The sequence below is a fragment of the Eretmochelys imbricata genome, chromosome 25 (genome assembly GCF_965152235.1).
Source record: "Eretmochelys imbricata isolate rEreImb1 chromosome 25, rEreImb1.hap1, whole genome shotgun sequence".
NCBI classification, from domain to species: domain Eukaryota; kingdom Metazoa; phylum Chordata; order Testudines; family Cheloniidae; genus Eretmochelys; species Eretmochelys imbricata.
The window spans coordinates 5136042-5148611 of NC_135596.1; the positions used below are offsets into that span (position 1 = coordinate 5136042).

A 12570-nucleotide genomic window follows, 5' to 3' on the forward strand; every position below is an offset into this window, starting at 1 on the left:
AGGGAGCGCTAAGTCTGGCGAGGCAGAAGGGGTTCCCTGCCACAGCACCTAAATATCTTTCCAAATCTGCCCCTTGATGCCTATCGCGAGGGAGCCCCTAAGCGCTACTGTAAAACAATAAATAATAATCCGTGCAAACAGCCTCTCTTAATTTCTGATTTAAAATGAGATACTTTCACACTAGATTTCCATGACTCTTCGGGGATCTTTGTTGAAAGACCCACTTTCCACCCTCCCGCTTCCTGTCTGATCCTGATGGGAGGCATCACGTGACCTGACTTTCTGTTGCCACATTCCTTTCCATGGCAACAGACTGTGACATGACAAATGAAGGCTTATGCCTTCTGGCAGGAGAGGAGGACACACAGCTAAGGTAGTGGGTCCAGTCAAGGACTGGAGGCCAGTGACTCTGGCTGGAACCCACGCCAGGGATGCATTGGCTGACACTGAACTAGCCACTATTCCTTCTATGCCTTGGTTTCCCCAGCTATATCATAACCCCACCGAGGGGCATGAGAGGGTCAGTGCATCCCGCTCTGCAAAGTGCTTTGCGATCCCTGCGTGACAGGCTCTGTAGATGTAAATTCTGTTTTATAAATCCCATTCCAGCCGCTTGGCTCCTGACGGAGCAGTGCGTGCTGGGAGCTGTATGGGAGATGAGAGTAACTGAAAACAGCCTCTGAGGTAGGAGGCGCTGCTGGGCGCAGGGCACTTGCTTATTCAGGTGCCCAGCCAAGGATTTAGGGCTTTGGGGATTTTCAAAGGATTTTCAAAGGCGTTACAGGAGTTTGGTTTCCAAATGTCACTGACAGCCAATGGGATCTGCGTGCCCAACTTTCTAGGTTGCCTTGAAAACTCCAGCCAAGGAGCCTCGCTTTAGGTGCTGGTTGTTGAATCTCTTACCTCTAGGTTACAAGAGGGTGCGGCTTTCTCTCTGCCATGGCGTCAGATTTAGCCCAGCAAAAAGAAACAGGCAGATCCAATGCTGGGGCCAAGCTAGCCGCTGAGAACGCCCCTTTCATTCCTTCCTGGGGCCTGCCAGGGAACGGGCGAGCCAGGGCTGCATTTGACCAAGCAGTGGCAACACGCTAGCTGTGAAAGCTAGGCCAGGGTGCAGAATAGCAGCTCCAGACGGCTGCAGAAAGAGACAGAGACAACAGGCCAGACTAGACGTTGTTCTCTGGATAATTGTTGCCCTCAGTTTGGTTCTTTTCTTTTCTTTTCTTTTCTTTTCTTTTTCTTTTCTTGGGCTTAGAAGGAAAAGTGGCTGAGTAGCTACTATCTGTTCCTGCTTCTGGAGCACAAAGGAAGGAACTGGAGAATCTTACTGGGGTCCTTACGATGCTTTAATAGAGGCAGGGAGTTTGCTGTCGAAGGGAGGAGCCTGCTCAGAAGCTGCTCTCTCTGCTCCCAGGACAAATGGTAGCCCTCAGGTGTTCCTTCCTGGGGCTGGGCTTGTGACTCTGAGCCACAATGGCAAATGCTCAGCTCCCACTTTTGGCTCCTTGATTTCCAGTGTGGTAGCCAGCCCCCAGCAGCTCCCGGTTTTCTCATTGGGGGCCGGGTGAGAGGGGGATTCGCCCCTGTTCTCAATGGGAGCTGACTGGCTCCTGAGCAATGGAGGAAGCGCTGGTCACTCCATGTACGTGCCTCAAATGGGAGCTGAGCTCCTCTGAAAATTGGGCTCTGGTTATGGGAACGGCGCGCTTTGAAATCCAGCCTTCGGGGGGTGGCTGGGGGGCAACATGCCAGGCGCTGCAAGCGGGGAGACATGGATGGTCAGGATGTCTTCATGCTGAGCTGGTGTTAGACACTCCTGGATGCTGTGGATCGAGGCTGGCCTTTGCCAAAGTGGCCTCTGATTTTGGGTGCCCAGCTGGGGGCTCCTCTGGGGCATCCCAAAGGAGCAGCCCTTTCTGGCAAGGCGGGCAGGACTGCAGGGCAGTGCTTCCCGGCCACTGTGTTTGAAGGGGCGGGGGCTGGTATATTTTTCCTCAATGGCTCAGGAACTCAAATGAGCCGCACAGAAAATACTCTGAAAAGGGAGGGCTCAGGGTCCAGTTATATTGTTATAAACAGACTTTTAAGCTGTGTGAGCCGTCTTTGTCCGACTCCAGCGTCCTGCTTGTGCGGCGTTGATGTGTGGTGCTATGCGGCTCGATTCCAGGCACTCAGACAATCCCCGTCAGGAGCTCTGCACCCAGATGGGGAGCTTTGTGCTTTCATGTGCCTCTGTCCCACCTCCATTCCACCGCAGAGAGAGGAAATGAATTTCCAGCTGGGCTCTGTAGCCTTTTTACCACCATAAAGACTCATTTGGATTATCTGTCTCTTAAGCTGAAGGGATGCTGTCAAGATAAAACCCTTTTTCCCTTAGAAAAAGGATCTCTACCCCTGTGGCTAATGACCCGATCCCGTCATCAGGTGTCAGCAGAGTCATGTCAAAGTCCACAGAGACACGCAGACTTCCAACTGCAGGATCAGGACCTAGATGGTTAAACTGGAAGGATTTTTCAAAATGTAACTGGCTTCTCACTGTTTCTGCTGTTTGTTTACTTCTTGCACTTCTCTCAGCCTGGAGGGGGAAACTTGCCTGGTCTGTTTCACTTTTGCAGATAGTCAAGTTTCACTCTCTGGTTCTTTTGCGCTGGCCCCAGACTTTTGTGGATGGAATCAGGTCATGGCAGGGAAATGTTGGCCAATCTATTGGGAGGGCTTTTGATTGCCTTATCGATTACCTCTATATTATTGTCCTTCCGCAGCTAAAAGAGAAGGCTGGATTCCAGGAATTTAGCCGTCAGCCTGGCACTGGGGCAGCCTGTTCAGGGTAGGCTAGTTTTGGGGAGAGTCACACGCTCTCCCCAGCCACACAGGGTTTGGTGAATAACTTGAAGGTGAGACAGGGTGGCCTAGTGGTTAGAACCAAGGGCTGGCACTGGGAGTCCTGACTTTGCTTCCCAGCTGTGGCTGGGGGTGGGGGGTACATGAATGAGTGGCTCAAATGCTCCGTGCCTCGGATTCCCCATCTGTAAAATGGGTGACTGTAACCATAATAATCCATCCTTCCTTCCGACAGGGTGGAGTAGATGTTTCTGAAGTGCCTTGAGATCCTCAGATGAAAGTCAGTCTGGGAAGGGCCAATTTATTAGTGCGACTGAGGGACGGCTGCCCGGTGTGCAATATTCCTGATCCTCCGGTGGCCCTGGGGTTAGGACACCTTGGAGTCCATCTAGCGTATGCCCGGCTGCTCCCACAAAGCAGGCCCAGGGCTGCTGAAGGAGACTGATTAGTGTAGCAGCCCGCTTCGCACAGTCGCTGACCCCCTCCCAAGCTGGCAGCCAGCGATAAGCAGCTGGCTAGCTGTGGAGCTTTGAAATAAAATTCCCTTTGAGATTGCAAAGGGCTATTTTAGGACCGTTCTAGTCACCTTGGTTTTCTTTTCAGATCACAAAGGTCCTCTCCTCTCCCTTCATTATTTCGTCCTTTTCCAGCTGGAAACCCTGTTGGGGGCCATTTCCCTGAGCTGAGATACAGAACTGCGAGCAGGCACCTGGCCCAGCCTGAGACGATGGCCATTGAGATCAGGGTGAAGACGCCCCCTGACTTCAGCCTTCCCACCTCCTTGGGGTCAAATGCCACGTCTTGTGCAGCGAGAGAGACCCCCCTCTCACTCGGCCCTGCAGCAGAGGGGAAGGCACCAGGAGCTGCAAGCCGAGGTCTCCCCAGTATCTCTGAGCACTCGGTAGCCAAGGCCCTGCCTGTTTGGTAGCTAGCAAAGGTTGGAAGAGGTCGCTCCAGGCAGAGCTGGGAATGGGAGCCAGGTCTCTGATGTGACAGACAAACCACATCTGCTTTGCCCGCTGCCGCTCAAAGAAATGACTCTATGATGTGGGGGGGGGGGGGATCTCTCTCCGGTGTCCAGAGTAAACATAAGGGTTTGTGAGTCTGTTTCTGCCTCCATGCTGGCCAGGATGCCTGCTCCGATGTGTAGATCCAGGGATCCCAGCTTCGAGGCCTGTAGGAGACGCAGACGGGGACACGGTCCCCCTGGGTCTGTGCTGTTTCTAACCACCAGACCGTCCCGGGATGCCTCGAGAGGCTGAAGGAAGCTGCACTTGTGCCTCTCACCAGGCTCTGTTTTCCTGTGGGGCAGGTGGGGAGAGCCGGGGGGGTTCTGGGAGGAGGGAGAAAGAGACTGTGGGGAGAGAGAAAGAGGGGGGCTGGGAGGGGTGAGGCTGAGAGGATGGGGGACTCTGAGGGGGGTGAGGCTGGGGGGCTCTGAGGGGGTGAGGTTGGGGGGCTGGGAGGGGTGAGGATGGGGGGGTCTGAGATGGAACAGCTTGTGATTGGGACAGGCTCTGGGGGGGGTGAGGCTGGGGGGCTCTGAGGGGGTGAAGTTGGGGGGCTGGGAGGGGTGAGGCTGGGGTCCAGAGAGAGGCGAGCCTTGGGAGAAGGTACAGCGCGTGGTAGCTGAGAGGAGGGGGCAGCATAGGAGTCTAGGGGGGGTCAGGGGGAGCCTGCAAGAGGAGAGCAGACGCTGTGAGGGTTAGCAAGGCTGGGAATGCCTCTGGCTCTCCGGAGGCTGCAGCAGTCCAGGCCAGGAGCCAGACAAAGGTGGCACCCCAGGGTAAGAGGCAGGAGGCCAGGGAGAGCTGGGGCCTTGGGAGGCAACAAGGGAAGCCTGTTGGGGAATGCAATGAAGGGGTCTTGGCTTGTGGGGCTGCAGGGGCATGTCTCTGTCCCCCTCCCCCAACACCTCCCAGCTCCCATTGTTCGCAGATGCCCAGCGTGCTCTGGGTCTGCACCGACTGGGCCTGGTGCGTTACCGGGCGAGTCCAGAGTGCTGGTCTGGAAGATGGAGGGGGCCTTCCCGGGACGATACACTGCTCAGTGTGCAAGGGGTCTGTCTGCTTCTGTGTCTGCATCACAGGGGCCACCTCCGGTCCCCTTAGGCCAGTGGGCAATTGAGCCAGAGAGGGTGCCAGCCACAAGCTGTGCCTCCATCCAAGCAGCCAGAGAATTGACCCCTCCCTCTTCCTCCTTCTCTGGCATGCTGACTTGTGTCTCTTGCACATCTGGGCCTTTTGCACAGTGCTTTGGATTGTGCATCAAATTATTTCTTCCCAAGCAGGAGGCTCATGAAAATGCATCACTTTCCAGGAAACGAAATGCACTTGCAAAAACTGGCATCGCCTCCGAGACAGCCTTTAAGCCATCCGAAAAGGGACAGCTCCTCCGGTTAACGAGATCCTGTCAGATCCGATTTGGCCCCAGCTTTCGCTTTTGTACAAATTTTAAACGTTGGCAGGAGCTAAGCTCTCTAGAAATGGCTCTGGGGTTATTTTAAATTCCAGTGGAAACAGAGTCAAGTCTTTAAGGAACTCCCCACAGTTAAGCCTCCCCCTGTAGCATTTGCGACCCAACCACTGCAGCCTTGTCCAGGTGCCCGAGAAGCTGAAAGGAGACTAGCTTGAAACCCCAAACGAGCTCGAGGGGTTCAAAGTCCAGCCCTGGGCATGTATTTTGCAGAGCAGCGATCAAGAGCTAACCCTGTTTCATGTGGGTAACATGGCTCCGAGTGGATTTTGTGGGTGAGAGGGCGACAGCTTTTTAAAAATTCAGAGTAACATTTTCCGAAGCACCAAAATGAGCCAAGCTCCATTGAGAGTTGGCGAAAGTCCTTACGGGATGGTTTTTGTGCTGATGAAAGGGGATGGACCGGGAGCCCTGGAGACTGACTACATGGCATGGGCACTGTCTGGCAAGCGATGCCCCTCACTATCAATGTGACTTGCGAGGGACCCACCACTAGAGCACGTCAGTCTCTTCTCAACAGAAGCTGCCAACAAAGGGACCAATCAATGCCAGCTACGAGGGGTCCTGGAGAACAGGTGAGACTCACCATCTCCTCTCCCATAGGACACAGCTCCCGGGGCTGCCCGTCTTTCTCCACCAACCCTGAATCGGACTGAGTCATCTTGACAGAGCCAGGGGTGTTGGGATTCTATCCCCCACGCCCAGGACTGCCTTTCTGAGCCCAATATACAGGGCGATCTTTTGCAGATGGCCAGGGCTTGTCTACATGGCCCTGCAGTTCGTCCTGGGGGGGGGTGATCGGCAGCTTGTTGTGCTGGAACTGCACTATGTGAACATGGCCGGTGCGAAGTAAAAGGTACCTAGTTTGCATTGCATTGCATAGTTTGCATTGTCCTGTCTGAAAGAGCCTCCACTCCGTGGGTGTTCCCATGGCTAATGCCGGGCAGGAAATTTTCATCCAGTTTTCCATAAGAAAATGCCATTTAGACTAAGCCAGTTTTTTTCACAACATCGTATGGATGTTGATGAAATTTCCCTGAAATGGGAATTCCAATATTTGACCAGCTCTGGCTACGACAAACTCTGGTTTTAAAAGGCTGGTAAACTGGCAAGTCACAATAACTAATCTGAGGCTGAAATTCACCTCCCTCGGCCTTGACACACACACACACACACCCCTACCCCGGAGGGGTTGGGGTTTGTACAAAGTTTAGAAGAATATGCTTTGGCTGATTGCTTAAGCCCTGTGCATTAGAAAGAAACCGACCAGTTTGGGAGAGAGGCCGTGTGTGTGTGTGTGTGTGTGTGTGTGTGTGATTCAAGAACACAAGAACATCTTGAATCTGTGAAACAAAAGGCAACTTGGCAGTAGCCCAATCTGTAATAGGGTCTAATTACTTTAGGAGCTTTGCAAAAGAACGACAAAGCCGCCTGGTTCCTGAGCCTTAACATTTAGCTGCTGGGCCTGGGGCTGTAACTTTCCTGGAATTTTCCTACCAACTTTTCCCAGCGTGCTGCGTTACAGACATGCTGCCCCCACAGTGTGTGATCTCCAAGGCACAGGAAAGAACCAGGGCATGTTTACAAGAGAAGAAGAATGGTCTTGTGGCTTACAGCAATGCTTAGCTGCTAGTGCTTATCCATAGAGCTCAAAGCACTTTACAAAGCAGGTCTGCATTATCCCCATTTTACAGATGGGGACACTGGGAGGGTAAGTGGCATGCCCAATGCCACCCAGCAAATCAGTGGCAGAGCTGGGAATTGACCCCAGCTCTCAGTCCAGTGCTCTCCTTGCGAGGCCACAGTGTCTCCCTGGAGGAAGTAGATCGAGACTCAGGAGAACTCAGAGCATGACCTTTGGCAAGAGACTAAGGGCGAGGTTTTCCACAATGCTCAGCACGTGGGTGCTCTTTGGAGAACCAGGCCCCGGTTGTGGGTGTTGAGCCCCTGAAAGTTTGGCCCCCGGAGAGCTGGCAAAAATGTGGCCCCACAAATGTGACCAGATTTTGAAATGTCTCAGCACCCAGTGTGGCATCTGATGTTCAGGAAATTTGACCCCAAATTTGCACCTCTATAAACAGCCCTTCCTTGCTCTGTGCTGTCTATTTCACTTGTAAACCCTTCTCACTCACACAGGTGGAACTCCATGGGATCCAGTGGAGTTATTCCTGATTTACACCCAGTGTAACTGAGAGCAGACTCCAGCCCCCAAGGCTGGCAGGCAGCAGAGAACCAAACCCTATATAAGCTGCCCAGAACCCCTGTGCCAAATCCTCCCGGACTGTGAAGGGTTTGAAATAAAGATGCAGGTCGAAAGCTGGGATTTGTGGCTGGGGGCTTTGTTTCCTTTGGCCCAGCTCCTCCCTTCCATTGCAGCAGGGCATGTTATGCTGCTCTTGCCCTGCTGCGTGGCAGAGCTGTGACGGCGCCTGGGTGGAGAGTGGCTGCCACGTGTCCACCCCAGAAGTGGCTGCATGTTGGCAATGGATGATAGTGATTTTTATACATGTCCTAGGCCTGATTCTGATCCTACTTACCTCAGGGTGCAAATCAGGAGTAAGTCAGTGGGCATACACTAGGGGCTGGTCTGCTCCAGGAACTTACATCGGCCTGGCTACAGCCTCTCAGGGCACCGGATTGCCTACAGCGATGGGAGAACCCCCTCCAATAGTGTCTACATTGAAGCACTCCAGCTGGGGCACTGTTGGGCTTGATTCTGATCTGCGTTACCCTGGTGTAAATCAGGAGTAACTCCACTCCAGACAGTGGCGGTTCACACCGGTATAAGGCTGATGTGACAGCAGAGTCTGTCCCCCTGTGTCAAGGGAAGTTATGCTCATTGCTTAGGCTTGGGCAGCCGTGCCGCTCAGCGGGGGGACGTACCCACACCCCAGCTGATGTGCTCCCCAGACACAAACCCCAGTGCAGACACAGTTATGTCGACGGAAGAGGGGTTCTAACACCGTTCGGGAAGGTGGTGTTCCCATACGTCTGTGGGTGTGTGCTGCTTCGGCACCAGGGTGGGGCACAGGCCACGTAGTGTAGATGTACCTTTAATGGGCCCTTCATCTTAGTTATGGAGAGGCCTTGGGGTCTCACTGTCCTTTCACCCCACTTTTACGGCTGTGTCACTCCCCTATTCCAACTGGCGCTGCTCCTGCTGTATCTGAGCTCAGACTCGGACGCTTCTGAGCACCGCAGGTAAAAGCCCCTTGCGGTGGACTGTGTTAAAGCCCCGAGGGGCCTCACAGCTCAGTGTTTGGAGGCCGTTTCAGATAAGACCTCACCCCTGTAGGTCTTGTATGCTCTGCATGGACATTAAAGATCCCACAGACCTCCGTAAGAGCTTGGTTTCGCAGCTGGAACTCTCACTCTGTGCTGAGAACTAGATGTCCACCCCAGAGACGGTTGCATTTCAGCAGTGAGTGAAGTGACTCCATGCGCATGTAACTCATAAAGTGCTTCGGAAGGGTCCTTGGGGCTGGGACGTATACCATGGTAGGGCCTGAAACAATGTGCCAGGCCTGCTGGAAGCTAGCAGAATCTGAGGAATTTTGGGTCAGTGCGAAGCGTCGGACCCGCCTCTCGTGGGAGTTCTGCTCTCTGGCAGCAATGTACAGAATCAGGCCCTCACATCCGAGGGCACATCCTGAGCGGGTGTAAATCCACTGAACGGAAAGGAACTGAGAGCACAGAGCTCAGGGAGCAATTTGTCTCTCACCAATCCCAATGTAAATCAGGAGTAACTCCACTGAAATCTATCATGTAAACTGGTGTGAGAGCAGAATCAGGCCTCTGATCTCGAAACTTGCCCTTTGTAAAACAGGGACCATGTTATCAGGAGGCAGAAAAGGTTGGTTTCAGGGACAGAAGCCAACTGCAGACAGCAGGCCAGATCTGCAGCTGGTGTAAAGTGGCGTATGTGATGAAGTGGAACTGTTCTTAATGTTTTCTCTGAATAGTGTGGGGGTGCCTCGGTTTCCCCTATGCAGTTCTTAAGTATCTAGGTGGTGGGATAAGGGTGTATGATCGTTGCAGAGCCCTAGAGGGCAGGTGTGTGCAGGGGTCTGGACACAGAGAATGGCCGACACCCTCTTTCCTGGCAACTAATGGCCTGGCCCCTCCCCCCTGCAAGGTGAGAGCTAAAGGGTTGGAGAACAAAGGAATCAGGTGACCTCCTGGCCCGGGAAAGGGACAAAGCCCAGAGGAGGGGGGGCTGGAGAGAGTTTCAGTTTGGGGCTGGCTGGAGACATGGAGTGAAGTGCAGATGGGGTTGTCTGGCTCACTGCCCCCCAAAATGGACCCCGCTGAGGGGTCCTGTTCTCTGTACCTACAAGCTCTGTTTTAGACCATGTTCCTGTCGTCTAATAAACCTCTGTTTTACTGGCTGGCTGAGAGTCCCGTCTGACTGTGAAGTTGGGGGGCAGGACCCTCTGGCTTCCCCAGGACCGCGCCTGAGCGGACTCGCTGTGGGAAGCGCACAGAGGGGCAGAGGATGCTGAATGCTCCAAGGTCAGACCCAGGAAGGTGGAAGCCGTGTGAGCTGTTTCCCCTGCAGACAGGCTGCTCCCCGAGAGGAGTCTTCCCCAGAGTCCTGCCTGGCTGCGTAGGGAGCAGTTCCAGAGCATCGCCCAGGGACTCCGTGACAGCATAGCTCCAGTGACTTCACTGGATCCATGCTGGTTTCCACCAGCTGAGGATCTGGCCCAGTCGCAGAGACGGGGAAGACGGGGGGTGGGGGAGGGGGCTGTCAGTTACAAACAGTTCCTCAATGAATTGATTTTCCCTTTGAAAGCAGCGGAAGGAGTCGTGTCTCTGGGATTTAGCTCACGAGTGGTGATGGCTCAAAACTGGGTCAGTGGCTTTTCCGCGGGTTGAACGTGCTGCCTGGAGAACGAGATTTAACCCTCGCTCCCAGGCAGGCCAGAACTGGGCCACCGATTTCACAGCAGCTCCCGCGTGTCCTGGGAGCGAGGAGAGGCTGATGCGGCTCCCGGCACATATCCGGGCATAAGGCCGTGGGCTGAGCAGATCCACAGGGCCTTGTGCTGCCTCTCGCTTGCCCTCCCCTCGGGCTCCTCCGATTTACACCAGGGTAAGAGAGAGGAGACTCGCCTTGCTGAAGCCGATCTCCGCTGTCGCTCCACTGAGGCGCAGTGGGTGATCTCAGCCCAGTGTAGCCAGCCCCAGCATCCTCTCCCAGTAATGGTCGGGCCAGGGGAGCCTGCGTCCATCAGGAATAGCTCCTGGGACCGGCGTGGAGTCACCAGGGCTCCGGCTGACCTCTGAAGAGGGCCGCAGCCGCATGGGAGGCTCACCCAAGCCTGTGTGTCCGCACACCCTTCCCGCAGAGAGCCCCCAGCATGGCCAAGCACTGGAAGGATCCTGCTGGTGGCAGATGCTCTTCCAGTCCCACCATCCTCTTGCTGGGGAGGGACCCCGGGACACGGTGGCAGGGGGGGGCGATGCAGAAAGAATGCGCTGTCTCTGGAGTGACAGCCCTGCCCCCCGCACTGCAGCTCCCTTAACCCTGCTGGGTTACGCGTCTCCCCGTGGCGGGGGAGGCCAGGCTCCCCCAGACAGATGCACGACGAGCCAGCAGTGGGTGGGGCCCGGCGCATCGCACGCAGCGGCTAAGAGGATGTGATGTGTCAACCGGCGGGGTGGATCTGCTGTGACAGGCCCTGGGGGACCTCGGCAAGTGGAAGAGCCTGGTGCACAGAGGTTGCCGGCGGCAGGTCTCGTCCCCTCGCCGGGATCTTTCTTGCATGAGGACGCCCCCGCTCCCTGGGTGTGCAACAGGGATGGGTCCAGACAGCAGCTCTGTCTATGCACCCGGTGACTGCGTCACCTGCTTCCCCAAACCCGCTCGGTGGAACTTCCAGGAGACCCCTTGCAGGTCTGACGAACACTCTGGAATGAGACCGACCAGGACACCTGGGTTCTTAGACCCAGCTCTGCTGCTCACTCGTGGTTGGGCCAGTCCCTGCCCCTCTCTGTGCCTCAGTTTCCCTGTTTTTAAACTAGGTGCGATAAACTCTTTGTTCCCTCCCATGGCTCTCGGGGGACAGTATGAGCTCTAGACACACACACACCCACACACACACACAGAGGAGTGCACAACCTCACTGTTTCTCTTCCGGTATTTCCCCAGTGGCAGGAGCGTTACATCCTAGCCCTCACGGGGAGCTGCGGGAGTTGGCTGCCCTTCCTTGGGATGTGGCAGGCTGACTGGCCCCCCAGCCTCCTCCATTTAATCCTCATCTGAATGCAGTGAGGTTTCAGCCCCGCATAACTCACCCAGCACCTGCCTCCAAGTTCCTGTAGCGTCCGGTTCCGCGCGTTCAGCCTTGCTGTTTAGATCCTGCCGCTTTAAAGGGAGCGAAGGCCTAGGGCTGGGGAGGGACGGAAACCAGTGGGAGCCAGGGGCCGGCAAGGCAGGAACAGGGCAGCTGCATGCCTGGGTTTGGGGACAGGGTAAGAGATGAGCTATTGATGAGCTAGGCTGGGTGAAGCCTCTGGGAGCAGTTCACACAGGCTCACAGTCGGGGCTGCTCTGCGCTCGCTCCAGACGGCTCAGCCACATGCAGGGGAGTTTCCTCACTGCTGCCGAGGCTGTCTTGGCATTCGAGGATTGGGACTGCGGGGCAGGGCTCAGATGGAGAAAGAACTGGGGGGGATGGGGGCAGTGTTCTTGGGTCTTGTCTGCCCTGCCCTTGGTTGTCTGCAGTCTTGTAGCTGTGTCTGTCCCAGGATGTTGGAGCGACAAGGTGGGTGAAGGAATAGCTGTAGCTGGGCCAAGACAGGGTATTACCTCGCCCCCCTTGCCCCCCCCAGCCCCTGCCACTGCTTAGCTTTCAATTGGCGCTGTTCAGCCATGGATATCAGAGCCCTTTGCTCTATCCCCATTTTAGAGACGGAGAAACTGAGGCACAGAGAGGGGAAGTGACTGGCCCAAGGTCACTCAGCAGCTGAGCGGTAGAGCTGGGAGCAGGTCACAGGGCGCCAGAGAGCTGGAACAGGGCCCTGGCTGCCTCCTTCAAGGCTATCGCTCTGATGGGTGTGGCTAGCGTTCACCCAGCCACATCACCCAGCCCTGCTCCAGGAAGGGTCAGGCGACAGTGGTCAATGCCCAGCCATCCGGGGGAGGCTTTCGAAGGCCTGCTACAGGCTCAGCTGCAGGGAGAGGGTACAGAACAGCTGGCAAGTCCTAGGCTTGTGCTGGGGTGTGAGTGCGTGGTTACAGTCACAGGG

The 12570-nt window shown here is 55.4% G+C and overlaps 1 protein-coding gene across 1 annotated transcript in view; it reads left to right on the top strand.

The window, feature by feature from the left end:
• Window positions 1–6082: 6082 nt before the first annotated feature.
• The window catches only part of UNC13A (unc-13 homolog A), an 88315-nt gene continuing 81827 nt past the window's right edge, over window positions 6083–12570 (top strand). The window contains exon 1 of the mRNA XM_077805458.1: window positions 6083–6158. Coding sequence (XP_077661584.1) covers window positions 6083–6158 — 76 coding nt within the window. The remainder of the gene's footprint in view (window positions 6159–12570) is intronic.